At 46.4% G+C, this 19,563-nt stretch overlaps 1 protein-coding gene across 1 annotated transcript in view; it reads right to left on the bottom strand.

Moving 5' to 3' along the window:
* Positions 1-17,540, bottom strand: part of LOC308178231 (uncharacterized protein) — a 158,482-nt gene extending 140,942 nt beyond the window's left edge. The window contains exons 1-2 of the mRNA XM_080556528.1: positions 17,529-17,540; positions 17,239-17,360 (exon numbers count right to left, since the gene is read on the bottom strand). Coding sequence (XP_080412654.1) covers positions 17,239-17,316 — 78 coding nt within the window. The 5' untranslated portion in view covers positions 17,317-17,360; positions 17,529-17,540. The remainder of the gene's footprint in view (positions 1-17,238; positions 17,361-17,528) is intronic.
* Positions 17,541-19,563: the final 2,023 nt, after the last annotated feature.

Raw genomic sequence — 19,563 nt, 5'->3', positions numbered from 1 at the left:
AATGTTGCTTCTGGGATTGATTATTAGGACAAATTGCTTATTGGTGTCTCTCCAAATCAATATCTCACTGCCTCCAAACCACTCTGTGTCCTCCCCAGAGTGAAAGCCCATGTGAACTGCCCAGTAACTTCAGCAGCATTTCGGTAAAGGCCAGCAGGGCAGCTCCTCTAACAGAGACAATAAATCTTTATGGATTTCAGTGAAGTTGCGCCGATTTACACTAGCTGAAGATTTGGACCAGCATCTTTCTCCACTAGAAGCCTAAAGAAGCTTTTATATTATTTTCAAGTCACCTATAAAGCAAGATCTGATGACATCTGCAGCGAGCAGATCTGCAGCCGTTCATTTTGAGTAGTTAGCAGCCCACACAGCAGCAAATCACCACTAATGTCTGCTTCTCACACCACAGAGCTGTAAAACAAAACCACCTCTTGATTAAGAGAATTGTATTCAGAATCACTGCAGCTGGCACTCCAGCCACGTCCACCAAGGTCAGCTCGATATTTCCTTGAACCCTTCCCCAGCTCCCCTTCATGTTCTCTGTCGGAGCAGATGCAGCAAAGTATTTCCCACCCCCATGTATGGGATGGAAAGCCCATGGCTTTGTAGGTTTTTCTGCTCACACCAGAGCCTGGGACGGGCAGGAGGTACCACGCAGGTCAGGGACTCCTGCAGTCTAGTGCTATCACGTGGAGCAGGAACAAACTCAGTTTTTACCACCCTTGTTTTAAAACAGAGATGAAGAGACTACTCAAAACAGACACGTGGGGCTGAAGAGGTTAAGCAATGACCTAAAAGCAATTCTGGCAGGTAAGTAGAAAGTGTGAAAGGACATCTCTTTTCTTTTGCTCTGGCAAGCCCCAGCTTCCAGTAGTTACCCTGGCAGACAGCACAGAAGACCTCTGTCATGGCCAGGATGATTTCCAGCAGTTTGGACCAAGGCATATTGAGCTTAAAGCTGGGAATACGTATATCACAGCTGGGAATACGTATATCATTTTTCCACTGCAGCCCTATGGATTTCACAGCTCTGTGCAGACCAGTTGAAACAGCCTACGATTTTATGAGCTTCTGCTAGCAAATTTGATGCTCTCAATTCTTTTTCAGGCTGTCAAGCTGACTTGGGTGAGCTATTGCTTCCTATCCAAAAGGAAACAGCTATGGGAAAACCTCGCACCTCTGTCAGCCAGCAACAGGCAGCCAGGGGAGCCAGCCCGTGTAAGCCTTGGGCTGCAGGCACCAGTGTCACTCCCTCCAAGCACCAACTGCTTCCACCTGTGACCACACCACACTCAGAGCATGGGACACCTTCCCTGCACTGTCACCTCACTATGAGTCTTCAGCAGCTCTGCCATCCCCTGCCAGGTCTATCCACAAAGGAGACCATCCATCCCGTTTCCCACAGAAGGGGGACTAAGATAAAAGCACACCACAGGGGAGGAAAGCTATTTAAGTTGGAGAGTTTTGCACCAGGCCATCCACCCTTAAACAGCCGTTATACCCTTCTGTATCATTCCAAGTTTTTGCCAGCCACTCCATCCCTCTGCAAAGAGCTCTCTTGCCCCAGGATGTAAACACTTGACAGGCTTTCCTAGAGAAAGCAATATCTTATTTTACAGGCAGCCCTCCCTGGCCAACACCTCCACCCAAAGGAGTGGGCCAGTTTAATGTAAAAAAACCGCATGCAGTCCCCGTGAAGTCAGAACTTCCATAGTCCATCACAGCCCTGTTCGGCTGAACTATCATCTGAGCACTCATCACAGCAAAAACAAACCTCTCCCCAGCAGAAGTGCAGAAGGAGCTGTATTCTCCAGTGGAGGTTTGCAAGCAGGCAGATTTTTAATTAAGTGGAAAGGGCAGAATCCACAAAATGATTAAACATCTGCCAGGTGCTCACCCACTTGCCTGCTACTCACTGCAGATGGCCAGCTTTTAACCACAACTTGCTCTGAAGGCAGGGGACCAGCCTTGTCTCTTCAAATGATGCTTAAAAGACATTACAACCAAGCTTGTTCTATCTTCCTACCATGCTATAGATGTCTATAAGAGCTTTTTTTTTTTTTAATGTAATCTCAGAATGGACAAATACACTGGAAGACAGCAGCAGTACCTGGCTGCAGCCCCAGCCCTGGCCAGCTTTGCTGCAGATGCCCACAGACCCAGGTCTGGGCAAACACCCTCAGACCTGTACTGTAACCTGGCTGTGCCCAAAAAACAGAGTTGTTCCTAGCCTCATAAAAAAAAGAAGAAAACTAATTTTTAGGCCAAACCTGTCCACATGCTGAGCAGTGGTGTGTTACAGGTCAGCGCTGGGGCCATGGCAGTTCACAGCCATGGAGGGAAGCAGCAGGAGGTCCCCTCGTGTGGCAGGGCCAGCCCCGGTGCAGCCAGAAGCACAGCACATTGCTGCACCCAGGACAAGCCTTATCCCAGCCCAGGCGCCAGCAGAGCAAACCAAGCGTTCAGGCTTCAAACCTACCCAGTGCCACAGCCAAATGCATGCAGCACAACCTCCAGCAGCCCTACACCACCCAGGGCAGCAGGGCTGGGTTCAAGCTACGCTGGAGACCTATGAGGACTAGACCTGCGATGCTTTTGAATAAACACTGAGAACATACCTGCCTCGGGGCAGCAAACCAAGAGGTTTGTTCTCTTCTGTTTGCCCAAGTCACTGCATGCCCTGTCTCCGAAATGGCAGGAGGCATTGCAGAGCCCTCTGTTTGCTCTTAAGCACAGGCTGTACCGCAGCACTCCCCGCACAGCACTAGCGCTCATCACAATATTTGCCTTTAACACCCTAGCCTCTTTAACCACGCTGGTTGCGCCTCTGTCTGTCTAGCTGTCTCGTTACACATTATTCTGTTTGCACACAGGCTGTTAGTTCTTCGTGCTGCTCAGCACTGTCTTTGCAGAGCCTGTTCCCTGTGGATTGAGGCATACCATGTGAACAGCTTTTGCTTTATATCACCCCTCCTTTTTGCATTTAGCAGCATGCATCTGCCAAGGCAGGGGCTTATTCAGGCCAACATACTCTTATTGTACCAACTGTACACCAATGCAGCAGAGCAAGCACCAGACTTAAGGTTTTAACATCTGGCAAAAAAACAGCCCAAGCTCAGAACTGGGGCCCAGCAGGATGATCCTGGAATACCCTGTTGCATCAATAGATGAAAGTGACCGCTGGAGGTGTGGGGACAGCCTACAGTCTTTGTCTAAGTTCGCACAGCAAACTTCATTTAAGTTTGCTACGTAAATCAGAGCCACACCTCCCAGCCAAGGAGACACCACCAGCGGAGAACTGGCTGTACAATAAAACCCTGTTTCCTCCAAACACAATATTCCTCTGAGCTTCGCAAGGAGCTGAGACTTTAGCACCCAATACTCTTACAAGCATAATGCCTTTTGAACACCCAAGGGCTCCTCTGCACCTCGGTTTTCAATCTGAATCTCATGCGTTCTGCAGTTGACACAACAGCACTGTGATTTGCTGCCCAAGCACACTGACACGTCACAACTTACCCAAAGGGTCTGGATAACGGCTGGAGAAGGAGGACATCAGCATTTCTGGATGTAGCTGTGCTTAGCATTCTTCCCTCCCACCTTTCCAAAGAGGGAAAATGCCTTGCCTGTGCCCCTGCAGGGTGGCCTACCCAGGCAAAGGACAGCCAATTCTCCCTGGTTTCTGTGCTCTGAGCCTGAACACTCGCCATCCACAGAGGTGACAGATGCATTCGTTCTTCCTCTTTGCCAGGCAATGAGATAAGAGCACTGGTCAGCGTCAAGTGCTCCTGAATAACAAATGCAGTTGGCATTGAGATTGCTGAGGCTGGTAAAGAATTCATTCATTCACTCAGCACATGTATTATCAATCATGATAGGTCAAGCACTGGAAAATATATTTCTAAAGCAGAATGCTTTTACTGTTCAAGCCTTATTATTTCTTCACACAGAGATAGCCAGAGGATCCCATCAAGAGCCTTCAGAAGCACAAAAGAAGCTCTTAAGCAGTGTTTTGTGCTATATGCTCTAGAAGGGAAAGTGATAATTAAGGCTTCTCAGAGATGCTCCAAGACTCATAGGGTGAGCTGTAATAAATACGCTGCCACGAGCTGTGGGTATGCTGAGCACCCCATTCCCCTCCTCAGGCTGGCTGTCAGGCTCACCTTGTCAGCCCCTGCCCATCCTCACACACCCAGCAGCTTTGCCTGGTTTAAGAACTGGATGCTCTCTTCTGTGTCAGCCTGTCCCAAAGGTTTGAAAGATGGAAACAAGGCAGCTTTAAGTGAGAAAGAAAATGTAGAGCAATGCCTAAGACCTCTTTGCCAGGCAACGCTATCTCAAAAGCCCTTACACAGCTAAAACCTTTGAAGGAAGTCTGTTGGCAACTAAATAGCTCTGGAAACAATCACCACATTTTATACATTCCTCTCATCCAGGAAAATGTTTCATTGGAAACATCATTGTGAGCCCCATGTAACACACATCCCCTGAAAGCCCCCGGCCATTATGGATTTCCCATTGGCATGAACCACAGCCTATCCTTTGTGAGTGGCTTTGGTTGGAAGCTGCACCCTAAAGCTTACTGAAAAGGGAAGACAGCCTATGCATTGCAGAGAAGGATTCCTCCTGCTTCTTTTGTTGGCTTTAATTCAGTAGTCAGCTCTGTGCAGAAAAGTACTTAGATATGCACCTAAATACTTGGCTGGTTTAGGTCATTATGAGGAATGTGATTCAGAGTTCAGTGTGAATGAGTTGTGTTCAAGTATCTGTCCTGGCCCAATATTTTCAGAAGGTGATAAAGTACGGGTCCCACAGAAAGCTTCTTTCTTCCCCACACAACATGGCTGGTCATGAAGCCAAACACTTTAGTATATACACTGCTAATGGTTAGGTCAGAAGCGATCAAGTTAAATCCAAACTCCATTTGAATTTTTAGTCTTTACTATGGTTGCATATTTGCCTTAAAAGCCTGGTGATCATAAAGTCCCAGCCCCTCACTCAGTGAATTGGGGCACTCAGTCTGAAGCTGGGCATGCACAAGTGGGAAGAAAAGCTGTGAGCACTGCAGCTGAGCAGAGGTCTGATAAAAGAACAAATGCATCCTAGCTCCCAAACTGAAGAGAGTTTGGGCAGAATTCCTTATTTTGCAAGAGTGAGTTTATATTTAAGCTATTTAGCATTATTTCAGCTCTACGCAGCATTTGTGTTATATGCCCTGTTTAAATTAGTTTGGCCAACCAGTAAATCTGATAATTCAGGACTGAATATAACCAATTAGATTTGCTGTATGATACACCATAATCTGATCAAGCTGTCTCAAAGGATTTGACTTGTTAGCATTTCAAAAGCATAGGAGGTTTTTGAATAATTTATTACATTTCTTTCAAGCTCATCTTTGTTAATTCATTAAATGCAAAGATAAGACAGATGTTTTACAGAGACCTGTTCCATATCTGTTTTAACTTCAATTGGTTTTCAAAGGCTCACCTTAGCTCAGCTGAAAGCAACAGGTGCTGAAAAAACTAGGAAGAGCTGAGGGATGTGTCTTTCGAAATTCAGGCCCAGAGATGTGGGGATTTCCCCTACCCTCCACTTCCTGAGAACACAGTTCACATTTACTCCTGCCTGGGGGGTTCCTGTCTCTGGCCTCGCTACCTCTCCCAAGTTCATTTTTAACACGTCCACTCATGGTTTCTGTTAGAAGCTACATTTCTTGCATCAGAGTCTCTGGAAGTAGAAACAGGAGCATGATTAAACAAATCCATATAACCACAATTCAATTTCCTTTTTTTTTTTTTTTTACCCTGCCTACTTCTCATCTTGCTAAGAAACAGACCTTTGGTCCTTCGCTACAACAGAAGTTGTTCCCAGGGAGGTGCCTTGCTTGCTCCCTTGCCTGTGTCTCAGGAGGACACCTTCTTCCATGGGTTATTTTTGGTCTGCTCTTTTTCTGCCCAGGAGCAAGTTATTCACCTGAGTTTTAAATGCCAGTGAACAAACTTTGAGTTCATTCAGAAGACAGCACGCATTCATTGACAGGGACTTAATTTCTGCACATCTACACTGCAGTCATCTGCAGATGGTGGCACTGATATATGCAAGCAAGTTTACAGACTTGCCAACAGGGATCAAAAGGGAAGAAATTGCTTGAAGATTTCCTGGAAGACAGCACTTCTGCTGCAAAAGATGTCCAAGTATGCCAGGTCAAGAGATTTTGACATGACTTGAGAAACGTTTGACGGAACTGAAGGCTACTTGAAAGCAAAATTGTATTAGCAAAGGCTACAGACACGCAGATGAGAACACTGTGACCCAGCAAGCACACTTCGTGTTGTGAATAAGCATTACTTCTTTAAGGGAGGGTCGCACCCATCTGAGGAAGTTCCTGCTGTTGTCAGTTCAGTACCACGCTACCTGTTGAACCTTCATGGGAAGACAGCTATTTACACATACTTAAAACCAAGGCTGATAGCACTATTGCCCACCACACCAAACATCTCCATTTTAAGTCATCGGTAACTTCTGGGGGTCAGCAAGTGAAGTTTGGCAAAGCTACATAGCAAGCATCTGCAAACAAACTTTTGTATGCAGGCACATAGCAAGACAGCACTATAACACATATCCATAATAGTGCTCATGTGTGATATCGATCTAAAAAGAAATCCAATGATAAAGCCAGAATGATTTACCCATTTACCCATTCCTTAGTAATCTAGTTTTTTTCTTCTAATAAGCATTGAATTAACTCATTATCTACAAAGCAAATTCTGATCCAGGAAATTTATTTCATCTTTATTCCATTTTCAAAACCATCTGGAAGTGCATCACACAGATAAACTAGTATCAAAAATACATGGCTATTACTAATTATGGTATGCTATGCCATTTCCCACCACCTGCCAGTGATGACACAACATTACTCAAGAATGAAGCTTGATAAGCTCGATGAATAATATTTAGACTATTTTCTTCAGCCTGCAAATGATCTGTGAGCAGATTTGTTCTCCCCCTCCCCATATCTAAGTTATTTAAAATTAGTCATAATGATTTTGGTGACTAATTCCTGATCCATAACTTGTTTATGAGCACTGCATTGCAAGGGTTTGAGATTTGAAATTCAAATCTTTGGTGCACAATTTAGATTTGACAAGTAACTCAATAGCAGTTTACTCCCCAACTAGATGGGGAACAACAATCACCATCTCAGGATTAATATTTGCATTTGTAAACTCAAAGCTCACTTTCTACCGACTTCTAATAGTTCCTTACAGCTTGCTGCATTTCGTTCACTCCTTCACAGACCGAAGAATGCAGAAGCAGCACAAACAAATGAAGCTTGCAGGTAAAAGGTGGAAGAGGTAAGGAGCTGCCTGAGGTTACTGCTATTGTTGAAGCTACTCCCCTAAAGCCAGAAAGATCCAGCAATTCCTAGCCTTGCTTCCAAATGGTACATTCACCTCTGGACCAGCGTAATCTAAGCCTTTCACAAGCACCTGTGGACAAAGGCAGATACCTGAAAACAACTGCTCCAAGTGCATCTCATTCTTCTCACAGCCATCTCCCTGCATAGATAGGAATGGCCTCATTAAGCAAGCACTAATTTGATAAGAATTTAAAAGTGTACCGTTCACTGGATGAGGCCTTCAGCTACCTTGCATGCCTCCAGTCTTTTATCCTCCCTAACATGTACCCATTTCATTTTGAAGGTGAACATATTTGAAAACAAAATATTTAAGCAAAGCATCTTCCACACGGGAGACAGCCCACTGAAGTCAAACAGGAGTACTCCCACTATACCCAATGCCATTTAGATACAAGCCCACATTTTGAGAGAATGTTCATTGCACTATAGATAAAATAAAACCATATCCTCCTCCCCCTGTAACCCCTTTCCTGTGCAGCACAGGATGTCTCCCACCTTCTACTCCTCCTCGGCATTTCCATCCAGCCCTGTCCAGCCAGAAACATTTCTCACCTCTTGAGTTTCTAGGTATCCTATGACTGTTTTTCCCTCTTGGCTTTTATATCTACATACACTTATATCTATATGCACATATAGATGTTTTGAAGACAATTGCTTCCTCTCAATCTCTAGTGGAAGATTTTCCAGTCAGCATTGTTAAGAGTACAAAGACCACAACTGGGCCCATGAGCTGAGTACATGTGAAGGCCCCAGGTGAAGCTGCTTGGGGCAGTTAAGACCTATGGGTGCCCTCATGCCCCAACAGCCCCCAGCTGGTAGTAAGGCAACACCATCTGTACCTCCCCTGTCTCCAGATTACTGCCTGTAACCCCAGCCGCATCTCAAAATGCCATATTGCTCTCCCCACAGACTTAGGCTGCATAGCTTAGGAAGTTCAGAAGAGGCAAGCTATGACATGTCAGAACTGAGCCTCAGATAAATCCTCAGTTGAATTTGGGAATAAATTCTGTGGTAGAGAAACAGAGCACTGTTTGCATTGTGATGCAGCTGGCATCTTATTTTGTGATCCTGCGGAGAGTGGCCATCAAATACACTTCACTGCCACAAACATCAGTCAGCCTGGCAATGCATCATCAGAGCTTTGGAGCAGAGCCCTTGCAAGTCAAAGCTGCCACCTTCTAAGTGCTTTTCCCTGCCAAGCCACCAGCTTTGCCCGCAGGCTTCACATCCATCCTCAAACCATGTTGTAGAACCTGCTCATTACAACATCCTGTGCTACAGACCCACTCGTAACTCCTGGGCACTCATCACCTTCGGGTATATCACATCTCATGTCCCAGGCATATTCTGAAGGAAGCTTAAAGACAAAACAGACACCCCCAGGAGAAGTAGTTCCAATCTATTCCCATGGAGCAGAACACAGGGAAGAGGTGCTCTGCTGGGATGGAGGAGCTGAGCACTGTGAAAACCCACCTCTGCAAACTGTGTGGGAGCTCACCTGCTGCCGCCTGGCCTCTGCAGGCAGCGACAGTATCTTGCAATCAAATATTTCTGGAAAGTAGCCTGTAGCTCAAGGTGGATGGAAAAAATCACCAGACAGCATTCACTGGCCTATATTTTATAGGAGGTCTGCAGTGCTCTAAAGGGATGATAAATGGAACCTCTGAGAAAGCTTTCACTTAACACAAACCAGATTGGCTGAACAGTAAAAGAAATAGCTTGTGAAGCGGCTGCCCCATCAAACTATTACCTGTCTCATGGATAAGGTGCTGCACCATGCCATGTCACATCTCAGTCCACTTCTTATAGGACTGGTTATTTATACTGGATGAGACAAGCTGATCATAACAGCCCCTCCAGATCAAAGCTGATAAATGTGTCATTGTAGAAGTTACTAGAACTGCTGTGTTCTCCTGACAGCCCTGACGCAGGTACTTTGAAGGATATAGATATGTGCCATAACCAATATTAAACTTAATTTCTTAAAACACTAGAGAAGAGTTAAAGTTTTAATTTTGTCCTATTCATTATGATTAAAGTACTTCTCACAACTTGCTAGTAGCATTTTCTTCATTAATACAGTAATTTCACTCATTAGTTTTCATCTGTAAGTCAGCTTCACTTATACCAGCACCTCTAAAAAAAAGGCTCACCTTGTAAAAAAATAAATGAATAAAAATGAGAACAACTACAGCCACTCTTCCCAATGAAAAGCAATCCTGTGATTCTACTCAGGAAGTTAATTCAGCCAAATGCTCCCAATTTGCAATTCTGTTTTAGCGAGATGAAACGCATGGGCCAAATTTCTCAGAATAGGACAGGACCGCTTTGATGGAAGAGTTTTGTCTGGTAGAAATAGAGGAGCAGGGAAGCCTTCAAGGATAGCTAGAGTTCCAGTGGTTGCTTCACATATTTACTCACATGTCCCACCTCCTTCTCATAGAACATGAAACAGTCACGTGCTTGCAAGTTGCTTGGAAAAAAATCCAGAAAGCATCTGCCCTTATGTTCCTCAAGTGCTCAGGTCTCCAGCTTCATGCGACATTTCCCAACCAGCATGCTACACCAGCTCTTCAGCTCTGTCAGGGTGACTCGTGCATCTAGACTTCTGGAGCCTACCTCATAGCCCACGAAAGCTTTTTGGATGGCAGGTCCAAGGCAACGTTGCCCATCCCTTCTGTAAACCCACTCAAAGGACCTGGCACAGCAAGCTGAGCACAGCAAGCAAGCTCTCCTTAAAGCAGTGCAGCTGAGTCCTCCAGGCTCATCTCAAACCCAAAGCTCAGAGGTGGGAATACCCACAGTCAAGGAAAGCTAGCTTGAGGGAAAACATACTGAACACATGTCTAGGCAAGAGGAGGTGACCTGGGTGAGACTTGCTGCTGGCCCTGTAACAGCACAACAGCAGAGCACGAGGCTAGTTCCTGTCTGAGGTTACTGGGAAAGTCAGAGCTTCTGCCTTCCTGTGTATGACCTCTTCATCCCCAAATCCTAATTTATGTCTTCCTTACAGAGGAAAGTTTTCTTTAATGGAGAATAAAATAAATTAAGCTTTTAAAATCATTTTGGAAATCAAATGCTGCATCTGGCACAGTCATACACTGACAGCATGCATTTTACTGGCAGCAGCAAGTGGCTAAGGCTGCGAGGAGAACAAATTGGAAAGAACAAAACCCAAGGCGGAAGGTCCTTGGCAGTAGGACTGTGGCTGTAAATTTGATTCTTCTTGCCACGTTTGTACCCGAGAGAGGTGAAAGTCAAGAACTGGGACTTGGGTGACACTGCAGGGCTGGGAAGAGGATACAAGCTGCTACCTCTGATTAAAGACTTGCCCCACAACCAGGATTACTCCACACAACAGTGGGGGAACAGAAGTCAGGGGCACTTCTGGTCCCAGCCGCTTTCATGGTTACACACCTGTCACCAACAGCGCCGCTCTTGGGGGATGCTGGGGTCTGCTCTGTACCTTCCCTGCCTGCCCTCATCACCCTCTGCCTTCCCCCAGCACAGTAAGGACCCAAACTTCAGCCCCATTAACTGCTTTACACAAATATCACAGTAGTTGATGGAATTAGGAAGGGGCTGCGTTTTTAACTGCTTTTTAGTTTTCTTTCCTGTTTCTCCCTGCCACCCTTCTTTTTTGCTCTGTTTTGCTCCCCGTGCTGGTAGGAAAGATGTTCTATCTCATTGGCTAGTTTCCATTTCTCTGAGAAAACTTAACATTTGCTTGAATACCTCCCTGTTCTCGGGGTCTTTAGTACAGTAACAGCAGCCACATGCTGAAGCACACAGGGTACCATCCATCCCAGCAACGATGTCCTCACGAGGCACAAGGTGAAAGACTCTAATCTTCACTATGAATTGTGAACTACTGTAAAGAGGCCTGAGGGGGAAAGGAAGGCGAAAAGACTCGTCTGATTTGTTAGACCTTTGCAGCAGCTGCCAAACTATTATTGGTTTGGGGAACTACTGTGTCACTGTGCCCAGCTCTCCAGCCACACTTGCCCAGTAACATTACTCCTACTTGCAGAGCTTTCCACAGAGCTCCGGAAGAAAAGTCTGCCCTCAGACCCACCACGCCACACACCTACCACCAGCATCTGGCCTGCACTAAGCAAGATGAAGGCAGAAACTTTAAGCAAATCAAAATGAACAAGTGACTGGCTTACCAAGAAACCCTTCACCATCCAGAGCCAGAAGGTCAACAGTAACAACAGCCTAAAATAGATGCTGCAACAGTTCCAGTGCAGATTGAGAGTGGAACAAGGCACATTAATGCAGGGAGTCAGACCAGGCGCCCCTCCTGTTCTCAGCAGAGCAAGGGTCCGCAAAGAAGGAAGAACAGACCCAATCTTTCTTTGTATGGTTTCAGCTTGAGAAATTCCTCAGCAGCTCATCCTCTGCTCACAGACCCTGCCACCAGTTAGTCTTTGAGCCACCCAAGCTGTTGTTCCATGAAGACAGTCCCACACAAGAGCTATGGCAAGTCTGAGACCAATAAAACAGTTCTTAAAATACTTGGGCTCTAGTTGCCAGAGCAACCAAAGCCAACCTCTTTAGAAAGTAGCTTAGGGAATTGAACTGAAAAGCCAGGAGAAGAGGGTAAGTAAAGAGCTGCAGAGAGCAGCAACTGAGTTTGGAAAAGTCAAATGGAGAAAGATTTTGGCAGAAGAGGTTTCAGCTTCTCGGCATGAGCCAGTTCCTGCTGCTGACCTAGAAAAGTTTGGAAAGAGGTAACAGGACAAGGTAGGAGGCCAGAGATCACGCAACAGGAAGCCCAAAGCACTGCTGATGCCCCCAGCTTCAAGAGCCACTAACTCAGAGGACTGGAAACATTGCAGATACCTGCAGATCCACCCACTCACACCCTAAACATCCTTCTGCTTCTTCTCTCCTTTTGCCCGACTCCCTCCAAGCTGAAAAAGGCCCACTTCTAACAAGCTGATGCACACCAACACATTGTGAATTTATACAACGTTTTGCATGTTACTGTGAACTAGTAGTGAAGTACAAGACATGCTCTTAGGTTATGAACGTTTCATGCAATACACCACAAATACAGTTACCCATCTATTTTACCTGCACATCACATCTTAAACTTCATGAAATTGTCTTATACCAGAGACACCAATTGTGATCACTTGCACATAAAGGCTATAGAAACAGCTTCTTTCTCAAAAATACATGTTCAGAAAACCTTCTAATTAAGACAAAATGTCTCATTGTCAAAGTAGTTGGGTCCCCCCAAACATCTTTAGATACAGACTTGGACTTCTCCAGGGCTTTACACATGAAGGGCTTTTGAAGAGCCAGAAAAGTCGTCAGAACAATTTGTTCCTGGGGAGAGCAGCACTCCTGCCAGAGCAGCGTCCAGATTTCATTTGCGCAAGTCCCCATTCAGTTAAGAGCACCACTGACCACCAATCTATAAACCACACATCCCTGCTCTAAAGACAGTAACAAAGCTTGTAGTGCTTATAAGCCACAAACATTAAATTCTATGTACTGTTTATTTAAAAGCATCACAAGGTTCTCATTTGTGTGATTAACTACCTTTTCCGTGCTATAATCAAATGAAAAGCCCGGATCTCTACAGCCCCCTAAACACTTAAAATGATCAGTAAGAGCTAAATAAGAACTGCCTTCCATTTTACTTTCCATTTTTGTCTTTCCATATAGCTTTCTCCCCTACACAGCCCCCAGTGCCCCAGCAAAATGACATAAGTCTTTCCAGGACCTTAAAAGCATTTTCAGACCTATTTTAAGTCTGCTAAAGGCACCTTGTTAAATGTGTCTTCCCAGCTTCCTCAGCTGACCGCTGCCGAGGATGACTTCACTTCTAGGAGGGAGTTCATGTTTTATGTGGATGTCCATACAGAACACAAAAGATAGCAGAATAAGCATCCCACCACCAAGCCCCAGTGCTTTTTAATATAAGGTGTTAACACCCACAAGGATACATATATATATATAGGGGTTTGGGAATCAGCGAACACTTCTGTTGATGAGGAAGGCTGAACAGAACATGTTCAGGGTGATACCGCAAACATGGCACTTTAACCTCCTTACCACCTCCCTTAACAGCCAGGGGAACGCTGTGCATGACTCAAGTAAGGGTCAAGCACCGCACCTGAGCACATTTTGAGCTACCTTGAGCTGGAATTAATACAACAGGCAGAGCAGCAGGCAGCCTGCCTGGGAAGCGGGGAAGGTTCCTGACAAGCTACCTTGTGCTGATCTCTGCTGCAGTCACGCTGCTGACAGTAAATTAGCTGGCTCTGCTCAGGGAGGAAGCCCCCCAGTGACACTATTTCTTATTTGCCCTCAGACCCACCGTACTGATGCAGCGTGTCAGCTCCCCATTCATCAAGGCAGTACAACAGGAGACTATTAGCTCTGTTTGCTTGCTCTCATCTTACCTACTCCTCTGGGAAAGTTTTAAGCCTCCTAGCTCTTGCCATCAGCTGTCAAGATAATTGGAGCTATTGTTTATTGCAGCAAAGCACTTTGATTGACATCCTCATAGGAGTGCAGAGCAACTGTCCTGTGGCAGAACTGGAGAAAAGCGTATTAGTACCATTAGTTTTGAGGCTGGTAGAAGAACAAGGATGTTATTCCTCCTTTGGCTTCCCCCTTAGTTATTTAACAGATGACAATGCATTTTCTTGGCTTTAGCTTTACCTAAAGTGGGTCAGACACTGACTGCTATTTCTTGATGTGATGTTACAACCAGAAAGTGAAGAACAAAGGCAAGCAAAGCTTGTTAGGAAGATACATTTAACACACTTTTATAAAGAGACCCAGTATCAGTTTTGGGAAGTGTCACCAGAACCTCAGGAGATTTACTAGGTCATTGCTTCTCAGTAATACACCAAACAAAGCAAGAACATCCACAGGTGACTTACAAACACCCTTCCACAGGTCAGAACCGCTCCTTTGTCTGGGTTCCATCTGAGCCTTCATGCTCTGCCTGTATGAAGCCACTTTGCTATGGCACAACCCCTTCCAGAGGGAAATAAGAACTCTGTGCTAATGAGGACAGACCTGCTTACACCAAAATGCAAGAGAAGTTGCTTTTACAGCTTAGAAAATAACATCCTAAAAGACAAAGTTTGGAACCAAAGCTGCAGAATCTTCCATAGTTTGAAGATTGTTTAAGGACATGAGATACTGTCAGGTGGTCATGCTCATCCAGGACAGGCGTGGTTTTGCTTGAATCTCAGCTCTTTTTCCTCCATGCAGAAAATTAATACCTTTCCCAAAATGCCAAGGTGACATGGAAAAATGTCCTAAAGGCTCAGCTCTTATAAAATTATAATGAGCCTGATAAAGCAGCAAGTGTTTGGTAACCAGTGTTCTGTTCTTCAAGAGATGTCGTGGTACGCAAGGTCTGACCCAGAGGCCAGGATCAGGCTCAGACAAAAGACCCTTCCTGAAAAAGTCACAGCCCTGCTCTGCATTTCCAATATGCATAAACAGAAAAACCTGTGCACAGCATCTGACCCCTCCAGATAAGATACTCTGCTGTGAACTCATTCTGAAGCTCCAGCCTGGATGCATTCAGCCTAAAGGAGCCTCTTCAATAGCTGCTCTTTTCTGCACCTTTTCTCCCACATACTTGGTGTAAGGCTGGTAGTACATCTCAGGTATTTTCTACCCTAGCAAAACATGGAGGAAAAATGGACCTCATTTTAAGGAGCATCCTCATCAGCAACAAAAAGACTCAATGGATATTTACTGTTTATAAAGGAAATAATTGGCTGGTCTGTGCTGTGCAGATTAGAGATTCTTCAAAGGTATAAAACTGAAGCTGGCACAAACCCAAAGACACTGTAGTTAGTTAAAAGGCATGAAGTAAGAAGAATTTTAATTAGAGGCACACTGATCCATTCCTAATTAACAATATGATGGGGTTCCCACTACAGCAGGGTGACTTTGGGAAGAAGTGGGGAAAACAAGACTTTACTATAGTGCATAAGCATTTATATTTGATTTATGTTTATACTCAGGCTCAGCACAGAAAAGCAAATCCAGAAAAAGGAAACACCAGAGTTCATTAACACTGGAGCAGTTTTGGGGCTCCCCATTTTCTCTTCTCCCTCTGGAAGGTACCCAGAGCTCTCTGGTGTGTCACCACGAGCTGCAAGCTCTCCACCTCCCCCAGGGTGTCAGTGTCAGGACAGAGTGACCTGCACACATCCCACCTCCCAGCCACAGCACCAGGAACATTCAAGCCCTCTGCCCTTACACTGAGCTCTTTCTACAATAAAAACGGCGAGCCATGTTATGACTAGCAACAGCCAAAGCTCACACAGCACTTCTTACACCTGCTTAACTGCATTGCCATGCTATGACCTGCCGTGTGCTGCCCACACTGAAGGCAGGGGGTGGCTTGATCCCTTAGAAGACTTTAGCTCCCAGAGCAAGATGAGCATCTGCAATTAGCAGCACACATTGGTTTTGTATGCTGCCAGTGCCCAGGGGAGCCACCTGTCAGAACAGCTCCAGCTGTTCTAATAAAGCTCAGACCTCCTGGCTAAAGGTTAGTCCCTTCTCAGACACACATCAGCACTTCAGGTGGCCTGGCTTTGTGGGCCACTTGCACAAAGAACTCTGCTTCCCTCATCCCTTTGTGATTTGATGCCACAAAGTGAATAACGAAAGAGGCTGAGCTGGAGGGTAGGGCTCAGCAGCACAGAGCCAGCTTCAGGCTAGAGATAACCCCTCCCCTGGGCCCAGCACCACTCCTCTTGGACAATGAACCACCCAGCATCACCACCAAGCCCTCCAGCAGCCTGAAAGCACGTGTGCAAGTGCTCTGATCCAGGGTGCAGAGAGATGAGCACGCATAGGATTTAGGATGGAGGAGCAGGCAAAGCATCAGTTCAGCACCCACAGGTAAGTCCATGCACCCCTCAGCTTGGCCGAGGCTGTCAGGACCAAAACTCCAAAGTTCCTTAGAAAAATTCCCAGAGCTGTCCCCCCTACTGTCCTTGCCATGCCTGCAGGACATCAGCTCAGAGCAGCACAGGCAGGAGTAGGTCCCAAGTCCCCAGAAGCCGGCAAACAAGCAGTGGGAACATGGGGATCAGGAACACGGGCTCTGAGGCATTTTGAGTTTTTGCTTTTAAATACTGTCCAAAAGTTGTTCCTGGGCCTCACAGATCTGGTGATACAGCAGCGCCCTTCCCATTTCCCGCTAGCCGATATCCAGCTGACAGCATGTGCTCACCTGTCAGCACAGCCCGTTATCAGCTGTCATGTCTTATCGGCCCAGTCCAAGGCAGCAGCGTGCAGAATACCTGAGCTGCTCCCCACAGCCCTGTTCCCTTTCCTGAAGCCACAGAGATGCTGAAGCCCAGACACGGCTTTCCTCAGCCTGCTGCTGCCCCACACTTCACCTCATGCAGGCATCATAAGAAATTCCGAGGGGGACCCAAACCCCAGCACTGTGTGCCCAGTGTAACAGCTCCTGCTGTGGGCTGGGGCACCCTGGCTCAGATGCTTGAGGAGCACAGCACCTCTCACCTCTGCTCAGTCCACCCTGAGGTGAGGTATCCCAATCCTCCTTTGCAATCCCTGTGTTCTATCGAGAAACTTCATCAGCATAACATCATATCACTTCGTCAATGTACAACTTCAAGCCATCAACATCAACCTGTAATGGTTTCTGCCAACAGCTGCCCTCCAGCACACAATCTCTTCACCAGGATCTTTTGCCACCCTCCCTCTGGACTTACCTACCTCACCACTCTTGTAGGCATTAGCTTTAGGTTTATTTATAGTTTGTTACAAGCCCTGAGTAAAACACCCACCTGAGATAAGTTGAAGACACCCTTGCTAGGTACCGTAACAGAAGCTGCAGCGAGCTGTAACGGCTCCTCTGGAAGCATTTCATGGCAGCACCAGGCAGCCCTTGAAGCACCACGCTGGGCCCCTGATATGTAGAGGCAGGACAGGTTAACGCAGCCAGGCCAACCAAAGCTGGGCAGCCAGCCTGCGCTTGCCAATTACCGACCCAGCATCACAACAGGAGGAGGGCAGGCCCCTGAGGCCAGCACCCTGTACTGGGACCAAGCCCAGCAGCACCAGGATCCTCTCTCACCCAGGTCATGTCCTGCAGCATAAGCTGGCTTGGGGCAGCAAAGGTCCCACTGATACCTGGGTAGAGGGTCAGGGCTGAATATTAAAAGGCACAATCAAATCACTTGTACTGCAGCACCCTGTAAAGAACATTTCCATGAGGAGAATCAGAAGACAATCCTGCATCGTTAGACAGACCGTGCAACACAGAACAATACTCAGCAAATTGGTGCACATTGTAACAATGGGAAAGTCAAACCAAGTTAGATTAGAAAGGGTTTGTGGTTTCTTTTTTTTTCAATCGTGAGATAACTGAATTAGGTGCCACCTCTCAATGAGCCTCCTCAAAAAGGGCAGCCCATCTCCTATGTCAATCACAGCATGCACTCTAGTTCAGACCAGACTGACAGGCCCTTAGCACAGCATTTACACTTCTCAAGGTCTTTTCGCCCATTTCCCATTCCTATTCAGAAGGAAAGGAGGTAAAAATGGGACAGCATCTTAATGCAGAGAACAGGGAACATTTGCATGAAATGAGATTGGAGAGGCTTTCAGCAGCAGACTGTTTCTGGGTAGATCAAGGTGCCCGCTGAACCACCTATTTCAGTGCATCAGAGCCTGAGTGTAAGGCCAGGTATTTTTGAAACCCTGGCCTTGACGAGACCATTATTTCTCTTTTCTTCACCCTGAAACACTGGGACATCCGTGCTGTGCAACACCCTGCTAAGGCTAATGCAGCTGCCAGACTCTAACGCCTGCAGTCCATGTGGGAGCTGAACCATTCGCGCTCTCCCTGGGACCTCCACGGCCACACTGGGACAGGTGCCTGGAGCTTTGGGTGGTTTTGGTAAACCATCACCTGCTGTCAGACCTGTCACCCCCCCACGTCCCCAGGGACCTCAGTATCAGCTCATTAGGCACAGGAGACCACAGGGCAGCTGAGCAACACAAACAAGTGTCTGCCTCTGAACATAGCTCTTGCACACTGGACCCTGAAGAGTTCTCTTCCATGTGCTCCATGCCTCACCACGCTGAAAGATCACCTTCCACCCGTGGGGAGATACATTTCTTTGGTCAACAGCACTGACAGAAAGCTTCTCACCCAAGGGGATCTAACGAGCTGCAGCTTTCCTGGGCATGCCCTTTGCTAACAAATGACTGTACATTTAAAAAGAGCAGCTTGCAAGACACTCACTGTCAATGCTTCTCCTAAGGGAGGAGGAAGCAGGCCAGTGATTGCTGCTAGCCACGATACTCAGTGAATGCCTGGAAGGGTCAGAAAAGAAATAAGCACACAACACAGGTACTGGTGCTGAAGAGAACAGGTTACAGAACTGTCCTCTGGTGTGCTCGCCCTAAGCCCCTGCTTCTCAGAAAGCACAGCAAGAAGGAAGTGTTCCCCAGCCTCCGTCCCCGGGTCTCCTTCGGACATCCCTACTCTGAAGCTAAGGCTCACCCCTAACAATGCAATCATGAAGAGGAGCTGCACCACAGGAACGAAAGCTCAGGTGAGCTGGGACAAGGAGGCAACATCCAGCAAGCTCAAACTCACTCTGAAATAACAGCTACAGAAAGAAATGTTACACTCAGCCTTGCCAGCCAGTGTCATTAACACCAGGCAGCATTAAATACTTCTGCCAGCACGCACCGTTTTGATTTCAGTGCCTTTGCTACACTTTAGAGATGAAATAACCTTTTGGTACAAGGATGGGTCGGTCTGACTAACCAATTAGGAGGATGAACAAAGAGCAAAAATAGGAAGAAAGAAGCAACAAACCATGCCAATTATTTTTCCAGCTAATTTCAGATTCTCTCCATCCCCCACCTGATTCTCTAGCTTTGTCCCTTGCAGCATTTCCCCCATCACACACCAGTTTTTATCACTTCTGCCATTTGGTTTCTCAAGTTCCCCTCATCTAAACAGTGAAAACTTTATCTGTTTCTCCGTGAAATGAAGTTCCAGTGAACTATTTAGGAAGAGATGCCAAGCACATATCTTCCTGCTGACAGGTGAAGTCTGAGAAACTGCCTAATCATGGCCCTGACACCCTACATGA

Source organism: Anser brachyrhynchus, assembly GCF_964034855.1.
Source record: "Anser brachyrhynchus genome assembly, chromosome: 15".
Classification (NCBI taxonomy): Eukaryota; Metazoa; Chordata; class Aves; order Anseriformes; family Anatidae; genus Anser; species Anser brachyrhynchus.
Note: the sequence above shows the minus strand (reverse complement) of the source record. Positions and strands in the feature narration are given on the sequence as shown.